The following is a 19673-nucleotide window of genomic DNA, read 5'->3' on the forward strand; positions in this document are numbered from 1 at the left end:
TATTCACTTCACTTGTAGAACTAGTGAATGATCCTCTTTTGTTCTTATTTATTTTCATCCATCTGTACCCCTACTAGCCTATAGGGCAGACTCCATGATAGTGCCTGTGACTTGACAGATATGGTATGTATTTGTCTTTCTGAGGAGTGAGTGAGTAAGTGAATTAATGTGATGTTTTCTGAAGTTGGAGTGGTTTTTTTTGTTTTTGTTTTTTTTGTTTTGTTTTTGGTGGTTTTCATATAGGAAGGAGCAACGAAGCCAGCAATTGAAAAAAAGGACAATGGTATTGATATTATTGAAAGTGCTCCACAAAAGCAAACAGTTAATGACAATTTGACTTCTGCTGATAGAGCACACAAAAATAATACAAGTGGTAAGTCAGTAAAAATCTATTAGTTTTTTTCTATGCTTACATGCTAGTATAAAACAATATGAAAGTATGTAGATCCAAATATGTTATCCATTTCATTTCATTAAGTTAATTTTCTTTTGCTATCTTTCTTTCTAAGTATCCCAACTACTACCAACTTTTTCTTCCTCAAAATGTTTCCACCCTCTGAAAAATCTTATCTTCTAATACTTTTATTTTATTAAAATATTTGTGAATGGGGATAGGCTTGTATATGTGTTTAGAATTCATAGTAATACATGTTCTCATTAATGTATTTGTGACTATATTTTACAGATAGGATGTCAGCTTTAGAGCAAGGAGAAGATAGTTCACCTTGGGATTCTGAGGTACTGTCTTCTTGTTATTTTAAAATATAAGCATTGAGTGATGTTATAAAACCAATGCTTAGACTTTACACTCTCATCTCTGCATTTGCCGATAAAAACTAATTCCTTATACTTTTTACCTGTATTTGATAATTATGTGCTAAATATAATAATACAGTTCTGCTAATTTGCAAGCTTAACCTAGTGAAAGGTGTATAGTAGTATTGCAGAAAACTGAGCTTAGAAGTGTTAAGGAATCGGGATGCCTGAGTGGCTCAGTGGTTGAGCATCTGCCTTCTGCTCTAGGCATGGTCCTGGAGTCCAGGGATTGAGTCCCACATCAGGGTCTCTGTGGGGAGCCTGCTTCTTCCTCCGCCTGTGTCTCTGCCTCTCTCTCTGTGTCTCTCATGAATAAATAAAATCTTTTTTTAAAATGTGTTAAGGAATCCTTTTTAAAAATATTCCATCCAGTTACTCATGAGAGACACACACACAGAGAGGCAGAGACACAGGCAGAGGGAGAAGCAGTCTCCCCACAGGGAGCCCCATGGAGAACCCAATCCGGGGACTCTGGGATCACACCCCAAACTGAAGGGAGATGCTCAATCGCTGAGCCACCCAAGCATCCCAAGTTTGGGTTTTGAAGTTACCTAAAAAGCTAAAGAATTACTCTAGGTCAACCTATGGTGAAGATTCTGTGGTGTATATGGATGTGCAAAACTTCTAATGAGATCTAGACAGAGTTTGGATTATAGTTTTATATAAATTTATAAAAAAATATATAATATACAGTATGTTTATATATTAAATTTATTATATTAATATATATTTATATTTTATATAATTTCTATATCCTTTTATATAAGGCATATATATTTATATATAGTTTGTATATTATGTGTAATATATATCACATTTTATATATTAAATATATATTTAAAGATTTATTTAAAGATTTTATGTATTTATTTATTTATTGAGAGAGAGTGAGCAAGTGGGAGGGAGAAAAGGAGACAGAATCTGAAGCAGACACCACTCTGAGCGCAGAGCCCATCACAGGGCTTGATTCCATGACCATGAGATCATGACCTGAGCTGATACCAAGGGTTGGATGCTCAACCAACTAAGCCATCCAGGCACCCTAAAAGTATTATATTTGGATTGTCAGGTAGATCTACAAGGAGCATTGGGAGTATAATAACAATGTGGTTTAGTGGTGCTTTATTCATGTATTTTTATAAAGATTTTATTTATTTATTTGAGAGAGAGAGAGAGGGTGAGCATGAGTGGGAAAAGGGGTAAAGGGAAAGGGAGAAGCAGGCTCCCCACTGAGCAGGGAGGCTGATGACTTGGGGCTTGATCCCAGAACTGACTCAGCCATCAAGCCCCACCGCCCCCCACCCCCGGTTTAGTGGTATTTTAAAAGGTAAAAACATTTTGGATAGTTGAAATAGCATGCATTTCATATCTTTGTGGCAGCCCTACTTAGAGTAACATAACTATAAAGTAATGATGACCTATTCTAAGGTGACAACTATGGAAGAAGGTAAAAAGGGCCTATCTATGTCTTAGTAGAGGCAGCTGCTCTACAGTGGCATGAGCACTGTATTTGAAGTCAAAAGATGTGCTACCATCTTCTGTTACTTATTAGCTGTGGGATCTCAGAAAAATTTGTTTAACCTCTTTGAATGTCAGTGATCTCATTCATAAAAATGTTACTAATACCTACCTCTCAGGTATGTGTCATGACCAAATGTGGTAACAAAGGTGAAAGCACTTTGTAAGCTGTAAAGAATGCTCTAGAAATATAAGGCAAAAGTGATCACAGCAGTATTTTAGTGACTTACTAAATATAGAGGGCATGTTTTATTAATGTGAAGATTTCTGAGGACAGTAAAATGGCAAGTGTTAAGAAAAGAATGGGAAAGTTAGAGTGGACAGGTGGATTTCTAATTTGGGGTATGTTAAGTTTCAGTAGCCTGTGATTAGAGACATTGAGTTGGCCCTTGAGCAAGATGGGCTTGAACTGTCTGTCCACTTACAGATGCTTTTCGATACAGTATTTTCTTAATGTAGCTTCCCTTCCTTATGATATTCTTAATAACCTGTTCTTTAGTTTATATTTAAGAATACATTGTATAATACATATCATATACAAAGTTTGTTCATTGACTTCACGTTATTGGTAAGGTCAACATTAATTTATAATTTACTTGACTTCCATGCTCAGTTTACAGTCAGTGGCCAAATGAGGGTTAAAAAGTAACTTAGATCTAGAGAACATATATATGAGTCTTTTATTTAAATGTTTTGGTTTTTCATATATACATTTCCTATTTTTAAGTCTAATTGCTCTTAAAATAGGAAATTCAATAGGAGATGAGTAATTAAGTTTTTGGGGGATCAAGTCATTTGTGAATATTTGACTGTGTGGCCTTCAACACCCTCAGCCCTTGCATTCTTCAAGCATAGTGATTTGGTACTTAGACCTTCTCAGTGAGATGAGGATGATGATTATTTTTTAGAGAGAGAGAGAGCACATGTGTGAGCAGGTGGGGAGCAGAGGCAGAGGGAGAGAGAGAATCCTATGTTGGCTTCAAGCTCAACACAGAGCCCCAATGTGGGATTTGATCTCACGACCCTGACACCATGACCTGCGTTGAAATCAAGATTTGGATGCTCAACTGACTGGCCACCCTGGCACCCCCTCAGTGACATGATTTTCACTGTTTCACAAATACATTTCTGTTACTGAATACTAACTATGACCAGGCTGTACAGGGTGTAGTGGTAGGAGCAGAAAAATTAGGAAACAATGATCCATTTTAAGTCACTGTCAGTGTTTCATATAAAAAAATGGAAACGTTAGTTTAGGGAATTTTGGAGGCGTTTGTATTTAGGATGGGGATGAGAATGGGAGTGGAATTTTGGTAGTCAGAAAAGATCTCTCTGAGTGTGGCCAGAGCTGCCAAGTGAAGGATGGGAAGGACCAGTTGCAAGAATGTCTTGGAGAAGGACATTCTGGACAGAGAGAACCATGGAGCACATCTGTTCATCATTTCACTCTAATGTCTTAGAATAACCAGGAAGCAGGAAGACCCACCCCGCTGTTATAACCATTGATATTTTTGAGTGTAGAAAAGAAAATGTGCATACTAAACAAATGCCTGGTACCTTTAGGTGATTAATCAATAAATGTTCTTTTTGTGTGTGTGACTAAAATGAAAGAAGTTTATTAAGTAAAGATATAGAGAAAGCTCTTAGGAGTGAGAGGGGTCCCAACAGGTTTGGCCTCAATAAATGTTCTTATTCTTCCCTTCTGAAAGCTTACTATACTTTCTGAAACATTTCATACCTATATCTAAAATTTTTTGCTATTATTTAAACATAATTTCAAGAAAAGTTTTTCTTCCTACTTTGCCATTTCATTCAACCGTTTTTCCTACCAATAAAAATTCCAAGCCTTTGTTTATCTAAATGAAGCAGCAGCTACCACAGTGTTCTATTTCTACTCAACATGGTGTACTCCAAGGTTTATTATCATGCCAAGTATCTTATTTTAACACTAAAAAACTTTCTGCCATTAGGAACAGTTTAGATTTATAGCAAATATACTTATTAAAGAATTTGTTTCAATACATAGTTTTACTGTCCTTTTGTTCTGGTGGAGAATGCAAAGTAGAGTTAGGTGTTTTGTTATTTTCTTGTTGAAATGTACATATAAGTCAGTCTTCTTGTCTGTGAAAGTATTTACTCTGGCCTTCCATGTTCATTTTAGAGTTAATGGCCAAATGAAAATTAAAAGGCACACTTAATATAGAGAGCATAGATGAGGTTTTTAAATGTGTTGGTTTTCAATACATGCTCTTCCTATTTGTAAGTCTGATTGCTATTAAAGCAGAGCATTCAAATATTTTCTTAGAAAAGGACTAGGAAATTTTTATGCAACTCATTATTGATGTTAATTTTAACAGAGTATTTCTGCAAGTCTTCCAAAGAAATCTGTTGATTGTTTACCTGGAGGTGCAGATCAACAAGGGCAAAGTATATTAAATGAACAAGTAGAAGGTAAGAATTGTATTTTATAAAAAGTCATTTGATAGAATGTTGATTCAAAACAGAAATTCTGATGTATCCTAATATCCAAAGAAAATCACCTATTAAATGCGTAGAAAGGAGAAAGATGTGAAAAGGAGTTAAGTTCTATATTTTATCAGGTGTCAGCTACAGATTAAGTTGAGAGTACCACTAAAGGAGCTAAATTACTGGTTCCATTTCCAGGTATTCCAAGACCTAAGGAATGTCTGGAAATTGTTGGAAAAGAGCAAAGAGGGAATGATGAGAAAGGCTGAGTGTACAGGGAGGGAATGATGAGAAAGGCTGAGTGTACAGGGAGTACACATCATCTTACTTTTGAAAATAAGTAACACTTTATAATGGAAGGTGGTAAAATAAAAGAATTCTTTTAATAGGAGGAGAAAACTATTTGAAATGTGGGGATAATATCAAGTGAGTTTCCAGTACCAAAACTTGTCAGAGTAGTATACCAAAATTTTCCCACTCTTAACAGTTTTTCTCACTGTTGGGAAGACATTAAGGATTGACTTAGCTGATTATGCAGAGCTATGTCCTAGTCAACTATAAATGTATATATATTAGGGGTGCCTGGGTGGCTTAGTCAGTTGAAGGTCTGCTTTTGGCTTGGGCCATGATCCCCGGGACCTGGGATGGAGCCGTGCTGAGCTGGGAGCCTGCTTTTCCCTCCCCTTTGTCTGCTGCTCTGCCTGCTTGTGCATGCTTTCTCTCTGTGTCAAATAAATGAATACACCTTTCAAATAAATAATTATGTGTACCTTAATGTCATATAAAATGGTGGTACTTCATAAGTTAGTATCATTTAGTGCAAAAAAAGAGACTTGGAAGGAAAAAGAGAGCAGGGTCAATTAGGGGGAGATCAAGGAAGCTTTAGCCCTGATAAAAAGTCCATTAGAACATTTGTGACTTTTAATACATTTTCAGTTTTGGAGAATTGTTAGTGACGAACTTGAGGCTTGATCTTTGAAGGTTAAGGTAAAGGAATGCGGCAGCAGATTCAGTATGGACCAGAATTTTGCAAATTGTAGTGAATCACCTGAGACCATGTTAAAAATGCACACCATGAACAGCAGGTCTGGAATTCTGTGTTTTGACCTCTCAGATGATGCCAGTGTCGGTGGTCCTTGGGTCATGTGCTCAGTAGCATGGATGTAGACTTCCCTGTAGAGATATCTGGAAAGGCTCTTGGATATTTCAAGACATAACAGGATCAAGGAAAAGCATTATTTTCTTTTTATTTCTCAACATGGAGATACAGAAATAGAAGGTATAAATGTAAGGTATTATTGCTAAACAAAGAGAAAAGAAGTGGTGGAGAATATCCATAAAAAGATAGTAAAAGCAAAAAGAATCAAGACCATAGACCAGAAATTACCTTTTAAAAAGATTTATTTATTTATGTTAGAGAGAGAGAGTCAACGAGCAGGGAGGGGGCAAAGGGAGATGGGGAGAGAGAGAGAGAGAGAGAGAGAGAGAGAGAATCCTTAAGCAGACTCCCTGCTGAGTGAGGAGCCTACCATGGGACTAAATCCTAGAACCCTGAGATCATGACCTGAGCTGAAATCATTGCTGGACACCCAACTGACTGGGCCACACAGGTGCCCCCAGAAATTACTTTTGAAGACTGGATAGTGAAGGGAAAGAGAGGAAAAAAAAAAGTTATGTTAGTTAGGGAGTTTTGAATTTGGTGAGGAAACTCTAGAGCATTTATTTTAGATAGCTTGAGTTTATTTGTACTGAAACAGGTTAGATCACAGCTGCTCGACAAAGAATACTGAGTGCAAATGGAGTGCTAGACTTGGGATAAACATAGCCACCATTCATCTTTCTCAAATCTACTGGATCTCAAAGATATATGTTACATTGATAATCATTATTCAAGTGAGATTAATTTGAATATGGAAGCATGGGTGTTTTTTTAAGATAGCTAATTTTGGGGGGTGACAGCTGTTTCAAACAAACCTCTTCAAGACTGACATGGTCTACCAAATCAAACTGATTTTGGAAACACAAGAAATGATAGAGTCCATTCATTAAATGCTAAAATTGTTACTATCAGTAAATATGACACTGATTTTGAAATACAGAAGATTTTTAGTATCTAAAAATTCAGTGGCAATTAAATTGATTTTTTTCATTTTGGTAGTCATAGTTCCATATTGAAAGCTTATTATACATTATTTCTTAATGTGTTTTATATACCTTCTTGCATGCATGGGTCAAGAAACTTTAAGATGGCTAAATTAGAGGATACAAGAAATGTAGGCATACCAGTGGCCCACATGGGTATAGACAAAAATGAATACTTTTATTAACTATTATCCTACAAGTATATCCAGGCTGATCAATTCATAACACTTTCTCCAATGAAAAATAAATTATGCATTCAATTGAACTGTCATCATAACTGTGTACTGCTTAAATTTTGGGACAAATTGAAGAACATGGCAAATACTTGTAGTAGAATGGTATCAATGATTCTGCTGTACTGCAATCAGGATGTACTGTTGCATTCTACCATCAGCTTTCACGTTTATCCTCTCAGTCACCATTTGTTCCTCTGATTAAAGATTGCTTTTCTCCCCCATCAATCAGCATGTTCACATTGGTATATGTGCAACATTTAGTGATTTCATTTGAAACATCATCTTACTTTTGAAATCCTAACTGCATGTTATGTTGAACATATATTTCTGTTTTTTCCAATATTTATAATGGGTTCTTATTTCTTTCTTGTGCTGTCTTAACCCACTTTCCTATCTCTAGAAACAAAAGATCAAAACCAAATGTAATCACTTTCAAAGCCAAGCATGAGGATTCATTCACCTTAATATTAACTGCAGGAATGTATAGTTGCCTTTCATATCTACGTATAATTAACTACATGTCCCTTTTGCATTTTAGATTCTCCTGGAAAAGATCTTCATTGGAAGGTAAAGCTTATGTATTTTTATTTTGAATTTCTAACTACAGATTGTATGAAATACATATTGTCTTAATCATATTGTTTCAATACCCTTCCAGTCTACCACTGAAGTAAAAGATTCTGTTACTAATGAAGCAGTAGCAGGGAAAGATCAACAAATGTCCAGATCAGGTAAATTTTACAGTACAAATTTAACTGTGGAAAGAAGTACACTAAAATATTTGGAATGCCCATAATCTTCTTATACCAAATTCTTCTGTGTGTGTGTGTGTGTGTGTGTGTGTGTGTGGCAAATTTAATTGAAGGATTTGACATAAATAAGGTAGGTGTCATTGCTGATATCCATGTTTGAACAAAAGATATTTACAAACATAAGAAAAAGAGATTTTAAAAATGTAAGCTTTAGCTCAAGTTTCTACTTTTTAAGTTTTGAAATCCTAATGTTCCCAGTTTGGAATTCCTTTACTTCTTTGGGATTCCCAGAAGTTAATTATTAGACTCTAAGACTTTTCCACTGTTCACCATACTTATTTGAATTCTATTACCTAAAGCAAAGCTTCACTTGCTAACATGTCAGTTGTGTTTTAACTTCATTTCATCTTTGTATTATATTAATCATTTTAAGTGAAACACTTGTTCTGATTAGCAGACTGTGTGTGTGCATGCACGTGCAGGTATGTATGGTGACTTTGATCATTAAAAATGTGGGAAGGGGGATCCCTGGGTGGCGCAGAGGTTTGGCGTCTGCCCTTGGCCCAGGGCGCGATCCTGGAGACCCGGGATCGAATCCCACGTCGGGCTCCCGGTGCATGGAGCCTGCTTTTCCCTCTGCCTATGTCTCTGCCTCTCTCTCTCTCTCTCTCTCTCTCTGTGTGTGTGACGATCATAAATAAATAAAAAAAAAATTAAAAAAAAAAATAAAAATGTGGGAAGGAATTAGTTGTATCTTAATATTTGGTAGACACAATCTTAAAACAGTAATTCTGAACCTTTTTGGCCTAGAGTCCTTTTGTACTATTTAAAAATTATTGGGAGGGCAGCCTGGGTGGCTCAGTGGTGTAGCACTGCCTTTGGCTCAGGATGTGATCCTGGAGTCCCAAGATTGGGCTCCCTGCATGGAGCCTGCTTCTATCTCTGCCTGGGTCTCTGCCTCTCTCTCTCTCTATCTCTCATGAATTAATAAAAATCTTTAAAAAAAATTATTGGGAATTCCAAAGAACGTATGTTTAAGTGGATTGTATCTGTTGATATTTACAATCTTAGAAGTTAGACATTTAAAACACAAGCATACACAATCTCACGTTGTTAGCCATTAGAGCTGTGATCCACTAATCATGCGAGTTGTGATGCTATCACACATTTTATCTTCAGAAAACTTTACTGTAAACTGAATAAGAGAATGAGAGTGAAAATGTCAAATAACATTTGGTATTATTGTGAAGATAGTTTTGACCTCTTGGATTTTGTGAATCGATGGGACTCTGGGGATTCTCAGATGACATGGGAGAACTGATTTAAACCATGTACAGGGTTCATGGACCTAAAATGATAAAGGGGCCTTTGTGATGAAATGGGCATTAAAGTTTCATTTCTGCATTTCTTGCTTTTTTCTTTCCCTTGTTTTAAGAGGTTTAAATCAGACCAATCTTGTTTAAAACAAGGGACAGTAGTTTTGTTATATATTCATTTTCTGTTTCATGGCACTGTAGTTTTTGGATCTCAGTGTGGATTGAGACTTATTTTGTTTTTACATGGAAACGACATTACCCAAGACTTTCATTTCTCATATAAATATATTTGTCCAAAAATTAAATTCTGAGAATTTTGGTTCATTGAGGAAAGACCATCTCATTATAATTAAAGTAGTACCATTCATTAAAAGTTTTTTAAAACTCATGTCTTGGGCAGCCCTGGTGACTTGGCGGTGTAGCGCCACCTTCAGTCCAGGTCATGATCCTGGAGACCCGAGATCGAGTCCTGAGTGGGCCTCCCTGCATGGAGCCTGCTTCTCCCTTCTCCTATGTCTCTACCTCTCTCTCTCTCTGTCTGTCATGGATAAATAAATAAAATCTTTAAAAATAAATAAATAGAATAAATAAATAAATAAATAATAAATAAATAAATAAAACTCATGTCTTTAGAATGCAAAATGCCATACTTAAACATAAAATAAATGGTTAGACATCAGTTTGGAACTAAAAACATTCAGACCTTGAAGAATCCTAATTATCAATGAACAGAGCTTTTATGGAATATAGAGTATGTAATAGAGCTTGGTGAGTGAATTAAACTATGTAATACTAGAGAATAAAAAAGAAAAAATGAGAGAGAGTTAAATTCATCTGTGTGAATGCCAAGTATAAGACATGTAAAATATAATTAGCTGCGAATGAGTGGTAAGCAGTGTGTCTGGGAGAAAAGCAGAACTTGGGACTGTTTCTCTAAGAAAAGAATTTATACAAATTAGTTAAGTTTGTATTGTTATTTACATTCTAATAAATGAAACTTTGTTTTCAGATTTTTCAGATTGGGATTCTAGTTTATCCCTCGGTAATGAGACTTGTCAAAGAACTGGGGATTTGAAAGTTGATGATAAATGCCCATTTGTATCACAACCAATGACCAAAATTGAGTCCGCATCCACAGAATTTGGACAGACAACCTTAATGGATAAAGAAAATATTAATATTGGAGCTGTGTTTCTGTTAGAGAATTCTACACTTCATGACCTGTGTGAATCAGAGCTACCAGAAAACAGAGAGAGCAGAAAAGGTAAAGAATCATAGAGAATTCAGACTCTTCATGACTTTACCATAGTTCTGATTTTTCAAAACTAATTTTGTGGCAAAATTTACTTTGTGTTTACTCCTTTCATGCAACCTACCACCAAAGAGAGCATCTTTTAGCAAGACATTTGCATTCTTCCTCTAACCAAAGCTACATATAAATAAGAAAGAGAATTAGAAGAAAATAATTTCTTTTAGGCTCGTATTCAGCATTCACTTGAGAGTGGGTAGCAGGATTATATTTAGAATTTGGGGACCAGTTGGGAAAACTAGATAGAGATGTAAAGATTGTTTACTCAAAACAGTTTCTTAGTTTAGCTTTTTAGCTCTAAATTCGTAAGTATTGGTCATACTATATTCACTGTAACAAAAAACACCTTCTCAAACAGAATATTAAAATATTTCCTATATTTTCTATGACTTTATTTTGGAGTTGACTTTCCCAGTAGTAATGGAAATCGTTGAGAATTTACTACATAGTATTCTCTTCTCAGCTATGTTGGTATAGTCCATCTCTTTGTTTGATTATTTTTATTTTACTTTTTTGAAAAGAGTGAGAAAGTGAGGAGGAAGGGAGAAGCAGAAGAATAGAGAGAATTTTGAGTGGGCTCCACTCCCAGTGCTGAGCCCCACGTAGAGCTCCATCTCACAAGTCTGAGATATGACCTGAACTGAAATCAAGAGCTGGACGCTCAACCAACTGAACCAATCAGGTGTCCCTGTAGGGGACATTCTCTTAAACCATCTTTGTGTAAACAGTCTTTACGTTACTTAGTAATTATTTACGGAGTTCCCACTAAGTGCTAGGGGACCGGATTTAAAAAAGCATGTATATATAAGATGTCAGGAATAGCTTTTTTAGAGATAATGCCTAAACTGAGACTGCAACAGTGACGTCAGACAGATTCAAAGGGATTAGAGGGCAGAAAATGGGGAGAGCATGCAAGGCTCTTGTAGTAAGACAAGGGAGAGAAGCACACAACAGGGTAAACATTTGCGTAAAATACAGGGATCAAAGAGGAAAACATCACTAGCAGTTCAGGATGTCAGAGATAAGGGCAGACGGTATAAAGGGCAAAAGATGGAGAGTTAGGCAGAAGTCAAGATTATGAAAGCTTTGTATGTAATTTTAAGATGCCTGGACACAAATATGTTTTCAACAGTGGTTCATGGTCATATATACATTTGAGACAGATCACTGTAAATGCTGTGGGGAGGGATGAATTTGAGGGGCACTGTAATAAAAGACAGGAGATGAATTAGAAGGAAGGAATGCAAAACAAAGATGATACACACCTGAACTGACAGAATGGTTCCAGAAATATTCAGAATATAAAATTATCAGGGCCCAGTACAGAATAAATCTCTATTAAGTGAATCAACAACAATCCTGGGTCCCTGGAGAACTGTGTTCATGACTTTATAAAAGGCATCAAGTGAAAAGAAATAAGGTTGAGATTGTCCCATACAGTGTAGGAGCAAAAGAACTAGATACATAAAGAAGTAGTTTACAGTTCAGGTGATGAGGGTACACTAGAAAAATCTGTACAGTACTAAGGTAACCCCAAAGAAACAGATACATTTTAATCTGGGGAAGGATACTCATAATCAAGGATGACTTTACATAGCAGTCTGAGTCCTAAAAGATGCAAAGAAATTTGCTAAGTAGTAGAGGAAAACATTTCAGAATGTTTGCTCCTCAGGGACATACACCCATAGGGACGAGGTACACTAATAAAGGCATGAAAAGTACTAGTAATTTTGGAAATGATGAATAATGCTGTGGTTGAAGCTTAGGGTGTTAAGAGTTACTGTTACAAAATAGAAAATAATCTCTTGTGATTTTATATGTTTCTACTGTATTTTAAATTTTTGTTTTCTTTCTGATTGTTTTATTCATTGATGTTAAGTGGATGAATTTCTGAATGAATCTTGGAGATGTTTGTGTGCCTTTAACCTGGTGACATTTAGTATTTCTCAAATGGTTTGTTGAAATTTTAGATAATTAGAAGTATTTCTTAAACTAAACTTTCAACTAAAGATTAGTTTAAACTCTTAATTGATAAAATATGATTTTCTATTTTTATAGAGGTAAAGCTTTTATCTAACCATTCTAAGTAGCCTGTTTTACCTAAATCTATAGATTTGTCAGCAGAACTAGATTTAGAAGTGGCATCAGAGGAAGAGCAAGAAAGACCTGATGAAAGTGAAAATAACCACCCACAGGTATGTAAAAATTTAAATTTCTGATTTTGTATTGTTTTCCCTGCTTTACTAATGTAACACGGTTCAAGTGAAATTATCTTTCAGCAGACATATTGAAATCAACATATTATAATTTAATATTTAGTTTTAATAAAACTTTACAAGTTACAAAACTTAAAATATTGTTGTAATTTTTAGTAACGGTTAGCTAAACTTCATCCTTGGAATTGAGGCAAAAAAAATTTTTTTGAGGCAAAAAAATTTCTAAATATTCTTAGCCTCTCTCATTTTTGTAACTTCTTTACATGATAAAGAAGGTAGCATCAAATATTGAATCATATGTTTAAGCAGTTGAAATTATGAGTAGTATAACAATGATGACTACGGACTTAGATTCATGTACAAGGAGTAATTATTCTCAGTGGTTCAAAGTGTGTTAGTTCTCTATTGCCAGTTACAAATGCCAAGATTAAAGATTTATTCCGCCTTGTGATCTCTGTGTAGTTGACTTCAGAGAATGGGGTCACAAAATCAACACAATTGCCTATTGTAGAATCAGACCTTCCCGGATGGGACCTTTATAGTTGGATTATACACAATAACTTTTTCAGTTATTTTATTTCAGCATAGGAAATCAGTAAGTATTATTAATATTTTTCTTATCCACTCTCAGTGGACATTACAAGATATTAGAACTGGATACAAGCACATAATGTATAGCAATGTTTAACACTATCATAGTATATCATTTGAATTAAAATGTAGAAATTTACCTTTCTTTGATTGATGTTAATTGATGTTGGTTCCTAATAATTTAGTTTGCCTATTCTCTAGTCATTAATCTTTTTAAAAACCCTAAAATTGGATCCCTGGGTGGCTCAGTGGTTTAGCACCTGCCTTTGGCCTGGGGCATGATCCTGGAGACCCAGGATCGAATCCCACGTCGAGCTCCCTGCATGGAGCCTGCTTCTCCCTCTGCCTGTGTCTCTGCCTCTGTCTCTCTGTGACTATCATGAATAAATAAATAAAATCTTTAAAAAAAAACACACCCTAAAATGCATTGTAGGAGCTCACTGTTTAAGATGTGATGAGATAAAATGTTTTTAAGTTTGTAACATTAAAAATCATCTAATTCATTTTTTGGTGGATGTAACATGTAATGAATTATTTAGTTAAAAAAAAAGAAAACCTGAGAAAATTTAAGTGTATGGATTTGTGGTTTTCTTCTGTCTTCACTTCTTAGTTATAATCCAGTGACTTGGGAGCAGCAAATAACATTTTAATTATTTTCTAATTTTCCTTTGTCCATACTTGATTACTTAAGGATAAAGTTATTTTACAAACATATATCCTGGCAGAAGAGACATCTGAAAGTCAAACCAAGCAAATTAGGATTCCATTTTTGCAACTGCAAAAAATGGCTCAAGAACCAGAAATGAATAAGGAATGTGATAGAGAGGATGATAGATCTGTACACTCAGAACATCCTTGTGTGTAAAAGTATGAGGAAATGTGGATGAAACAAGGGTAATTAGATTGGAAAAATAATGTAAAACTCATTAGCAGAGAGTTAAAGCAGAAGTTTGGTTTAAATTTGTGAAAAATAACAAGTTACTACTTATCCTGAGGAAGAGCCACTATGTGCTGACTCTAAAGTAGGAGCAGACTTAAAGGCAGTACCATCTAATTTGTCAAATATTTACACTTGATTGTGAGGAAAAAGATGAATTTGGAGTGTCTGTCTCTGTAGTATCTCAGGCCTTCCCTGAATAAAAAGAGTCTAGTCTCAAAAATGTCATTCTCTCTCATTCACTTTGGGTCCCTGGACTGTGCTTGCCAGTCATCTTCTAAGCTTTCTTTACATGAAAATAAATCAGACTGTAAAAATTATAATAAACCAATTGAGCATGTTTGTAACAAAAATGAGAGTTTTTATAACGATACTGAAAATAAAAAAGTAAGGAACCCACTAGTTACATGTGAAGTGAAAGAAGACCAAGAGTTTGACATGCAGATGGCGAAAAATATGAACCAAAATACTACTATTTGTAAATTAGACACTGGGTATATACCTGTGTATAGTGACCCAGAAAGCCTTTTTGATTTGTGGCTTGCTCACTCCAATGTGATGAAACAAATGATTCAAATGAAAAGGCATACTTCTGCTATTACAAACACAAGAAAACAAAACCAATACAAGTCTTGTTCTAGAAGCCATTATATGCAGATAATAACAATACTAATAACTATAAACGTACAGAACCTGAATTAGAAAACATGAGTTCTTTACCTCATAGTTTAGGAACATCAGAAGTATATCTAAAAGAAGAATGACAGCAAGATATGCAAAAGTTTAAGAATGAGAAAAGCATGTTACAAGTAGAACTCCTGAAAGTTCAACTTCCAAAAGAGCTGCTGCTCTTTTGTTTTCTCCTCTTTATCAATTATCTGAGCCAATTTGATTTTCCACTTATGAAAAAAGCTCATGTATAAAATGGGTTGTCTCAATATATAATTGTGTTTGGAAATAGATTATTTTTGCTATCTAAATGATAGGAATGCAAGAAAATATATTTGTTTTCCTTAAGTTTCTTTCAGTTTCTCAAGTGGTGTATGAACTGGGAAGCTGATTTAGCTGTGCACCCTGTGACTTCTTGAACCAAAATAACCATAGAGAGTATTGCTGTAAAAAATGCAATTATCTTGAGGTGCCTGGGGGGCACAGTCAGTCGAGAGTCCAAGTCTTGTTTTTGGCTTGGGTTGTGATCTCAGGGTTGTGAAATAGAGCCCCACGTTGGGCTCTGTGCTCAGCATGGAGTCTGCTGGAGTTTCTCTCTCCCTCTGTGCCTTTCTCATGCTATTGTTTTTGTTCTCTAAAATACATATATCTTTAAAAAATATGTCACAATGTTTAGGGTTTTTATCTATTTGCTTAAATATAAATTGCATTTCCATAAACAATACAATGGAAAAGAAGCAATAACTAAGAGAAGGGATATAAACAAATATTTCAGCTAAACCAGTCTATTTTTTGCTTCAGTATGTGCAATCCTCTCTGCTTTCCTCAAATCCTTTGAACTTAGAATTCCAACATGACTGCTTTGAAATATTTTTAGTAACAAATATTTGCATTATCAACAGTTTTTTTCTACATGTCTTTAAAAACAGACTTTTTTCCTTACAGAATTTATTTTATTTTATTTTATTTTATTTTATTTTATTTTATTTTATTTTATTTATTTAGTTAGTTAGTTAGTTAGTTAGTTAATTTATTTAGAGAGAGTGTGAGCAGGGTGAGGGGCAGCCAGAGAGAGAGCTAAGGAGAGAGGCAGACTCCCCAGTGAGTGAGGAGCCTGAGGCTGGGCTCGATCCCATGACCAAGAGATCATGACCTCAGTCAGCTCTGAGTCATCAAGAACTGGAGGCCCAACAGACTGAGCCACCCAGGCATCTCCTCCACATTTAAAAATATTTTTTTAAGGTTCACTTATATGACACAGAGAGAGAAAGAGCACAACAAGGGGGGGGGCACCTGTAGAAGGGAAAGGGAGAAGCAGGCTCCTGGCAAAGCAGGAAACCTGATGCATGGGGCTTGATCCCAGGACCCGGGGATCATGACCTGAGCCAAAGGCAGATGCTTAACCAACTGAGCCACCCAGATGCCCATATATATATGTTTATTTAATCACCATTCTCAGGTATTTCTGTTGAGTCAAACCTTTACATCATGTTTAATAAAGTATGGTATATTTTGACATATATGATTTTTATCATGTAGGTAGCATAGATTTTTAGCAAACCTTCAGTATTTGACTCTAATGGAGACAACTGACTTTTGAGGTAAAAATAAACAAAAATCTAGAGATATCCTCCTTTAAAATAAAAATTAGCTAAGTGCCTCATCCTCAAATAGGTATTTAATTACTGTGCCAAAGTCACACTTTTAGTGTAGCTAATTAATTTTTTTTTTTAGCTAATTAATTTAATGAATTTGTTTGGTAATTTATTTCATTCAGCATTAAGGAATTGTTTCATCTCTTTTGATGCTAGGTAATGCCACTTTAGGAACTTTGGACAAATCATGTAACCTTTTTTGGTTTTACTCCCATTATCAGTAGGAAATGGAATTAAAGTTGATAGTTACTTTTAATACCCTCTAGCGATAAAATTTTATGGTTATCAAATATGAAATTTGGGGAGCATTACTCATTTCCCAAAATTCTACACTAATATCAGTTTTGCTCTGCTTTGTTTTATGGTGAACTTTGCTTCACATATTTTAATGAACAGTGACTTTTGATAGCCCTGGGATCCAAATGAAAAAAAGAATTATAAGAGGCAGTTGGGGAAAGAACAGCTCAATGCAAAAATGGAAACCTTCCTATTTGTTCCTGGAGCACCACAATGTCACATCCTTTAAATCTGTCTGTTTAAGCAAAACCCAGGTGGTAAAGACAGAAGAGGACAAATTTTTGTGTCTTTGTCTTTTTATTTCTTTGAAATTTGCTGATCAGATGGGGTGAAGTTGGGAATATTAGGTGGCAAAGTATAGATATGAATACAAAATTAAGAATGCCCTTTTTGAAATTTTAGAAAATTCTGTTTTTATTCAAACAGGAATGAAGCAGAATTTACAAAAATTGCAATTACATGTAATGATGAAGTGCAAAATATTTTTATTGATTAAAATTATGAACTGAGTCAAATGATATAATTAATGAATAAAATTCTTTTTAATGAATAAAGTAGTAACAATTATCCTTAGTATCAAATTTCCATTGAAGATTGAAAAAAAAAGGACGAAGCAGAAGAGTAGTAAAATGGAAGGAGCAGAAAACATATATGCTGCTGCTGCTGCTGGACTAATTCAACAAAGAAAGAATGGCAAAACTGATAACCACCTATTTCCTACTATGAAGAATGAAGATTCTGATGCGTAAGCCTATAGCAATATTAAAACAGTAGATAATTATCATTTTTCTACAAAGCAAATTCTAGTTGGATCTAATGTTCATAATTAACACATTTTATATTTTTATTAGAGATATTCCACTCTGGGTGTTAGAAAAATGCAAAGACCAACAAGATACCATTTTTTTTGCAGGCATAGTGGTCAATATTTAATTAAAAAAATAATAACCTAGGTTAGCAAATGTGAGGAAAAAGTCATTCTCATACACTGTTGTTAAATGAAATTGGCAAATCTGGGGCACCTAAGTGGTCCAGTGGTTGAATGTCTGCCTTTGGCTCGGGTTGTGATCCCGGGGTCATGGGATCGAGTCTTGCATTAGATTTCCCATGGGGAGCCTGCTTCTCCCTCAGCCCATGTCTCTGCCTCTCTGTGTGTCTCTTGTGAATAAATAAATAAAAATCTTAAAAAAAAATAAAAGAAATTGACAAATCCTTTCTGAAGGGCAATGTAGCAGTGCATTTCAAAATTTCAAATATGCTGTCCCTTTATCCCAACAGTTTCATTGCCAGGAGTAGATCCTAGAGGAAAACATGACTTGTGTCAACACTTAGACACACACATTTTAAGCACATTTATTATATATTAGTATATATATATAAAATATGACAGATATGTTAAGAATACTTACATAAACATGTTATATATGTATATATATATATGTTAAGATTATTTATTACAGCATTCACTTATCAAAAAGTGGGAAGTACTCCAACTATCCATCCATAAGGAAGTAAATTTTCACACCTATAAAACAATGCAGTGTGTGATGATTTGAAAAAATGAATTTAGGTCTACAGGGTTTTGATTGTTTAACAAAATATATTTAAAGTGTTTAATTTGATGTCTTAACAGAAACTTTAGAATACTGTTAATATCTGCTGAGTTGCAAAAGGAAATTACCTGCTAGCACTCTACCTTATTACCAACAAAATCGCTAATTATTAGGTTTTTGGTTTTGGTTCCCAATGCATGAGTGCTCAAATGTTGGACTCTCAAATTGATCTGAACATTCCCAAGAGATTTCACCTGGCAACTTGTCCCATATTCTATATAAACATTTGTTCCCTGTGCTATAAACATAGAGGTTGCTAATGCAGTGAGTCTTCTTTTTAAGGTACCTTGCATACATGCTATTATTTTTCCTTTGAAATTTTTTTTAGGATTATTTATTTGAGAGAGAGAGAGAGTATGAGTGCAGAGAGCAGCAGAGGCAGAGGGAGAAACAGGCTCCCTGTTAAGCAGGGAGCCTGAAGCAGGGCTTGATCCTGGGACTTCAGGATCATGACCTAAGCTGAAGGCAGATGCTTAACAGACTGAGCCACCCAGGTGCCTCTTATCCATCCTTTTAAAAGAGAATATATTTCAACATGCACCACACCAAATTTTTCAATAGTGACTTCATATTATATAATTTACGAAAATTCAGTTTATAAGATAGCAATACTTTCTGCATTCCAAACCCCTTATACTTATAGAATTTTAATATAACTAATTATTTGGATAGTATAAGATAATTTAGAGTTAGATGATTTTTATCAAATGTATAATACTGCTATTGAAACTTAGTTTTTCCATAGTCTTTCTAAGCATGAGAAAAATGATAATCAGGTTATATACTCTTATATATCTAGAAAAGTTTTGAGGAGTGTTTTGGTTGTATAATTTTGTGAATTATTTGATGTCTTGGTCTGGCTTTTTTTTTTTTTCAAGATTTTATTTATTTATGTTAGGGAAGCATGGGGGTAACAAGCAAACTTGGCACTGAGAGCAGAGCACAATGCAAGACTTGATCCCACAACTGTGAGATCATATCCTGAGCCAAAATCAAGAGTTGGAGGCTTAACTGACTGAGCCATCCAGTTGTCCCTTGGTCTGGCATTAAGAAAAAAAATTAGTGCTATATGTATATAATTTTAAAAACTCCAAAATATTACAAAAATTCTACATCATCGTTGTATAAGGATTGAAAACT

General features: G+C 34.9%; 1 protein-coding gene and 1 pseudogene across 5 annotated transcripts in view; both read left to right on the plus strand.

Annotated features, from left to right (window-relative positions):
* Positions 1-19673, plus strand: part of LOC112921570 (ankyrin repeat domain-containing protein 26-like) — a 112214-nt gene that overhangs the window by 35077 nt on the left and 57464 nt on the right. For all 5 annotated transcript variants that reach the window (XM_072749246.1, XM_072749247.1, XM_026000846.2 and 2 more), the window contains 8 exons: positions 244-373; positions 686-738; positions 4692-4785; positions 7717-7745; positions 7837-7909; positions 10256-10510; positions 12668-12750; positions 17514-17665. In XM_072749246.1, coding sequence (XP_072605347.1) covers positions 244-373; positions 686-738; positions 4692-4785; positions 7717-7745; positions 7837-7909; positions 10256-10510; positions 12668-12750; positions 17514-17665 — 869 coding nt within the window. The remainder of the gene's footprint in view (positions 1-243; positions 374-685; positions 739-4691; positions 4786-7716; positions 7746-7836; positions 7910-10255; positions 10511-12667; positions 12751-17513; positions 17666-19673) is intronic.
* Positions 14069-15064, plus strand: LOC140597903 (putative coiled-coil domain-containing protein 144B; annotated as a pseudogene).

This window comes from Vulpes vulpes, chromosome 2 (genome assembly GCF_048418805.1).
Source record: "Vulpes vulpes isolate BD-2025 chromosome 2, VulVul3, whole genome shotgun sequence".
NCBI lineage: Eukaryota > Metazoa > Chordata > Mammalia > Carnivora > Canidae > Vulpes > Vulpes vulpes.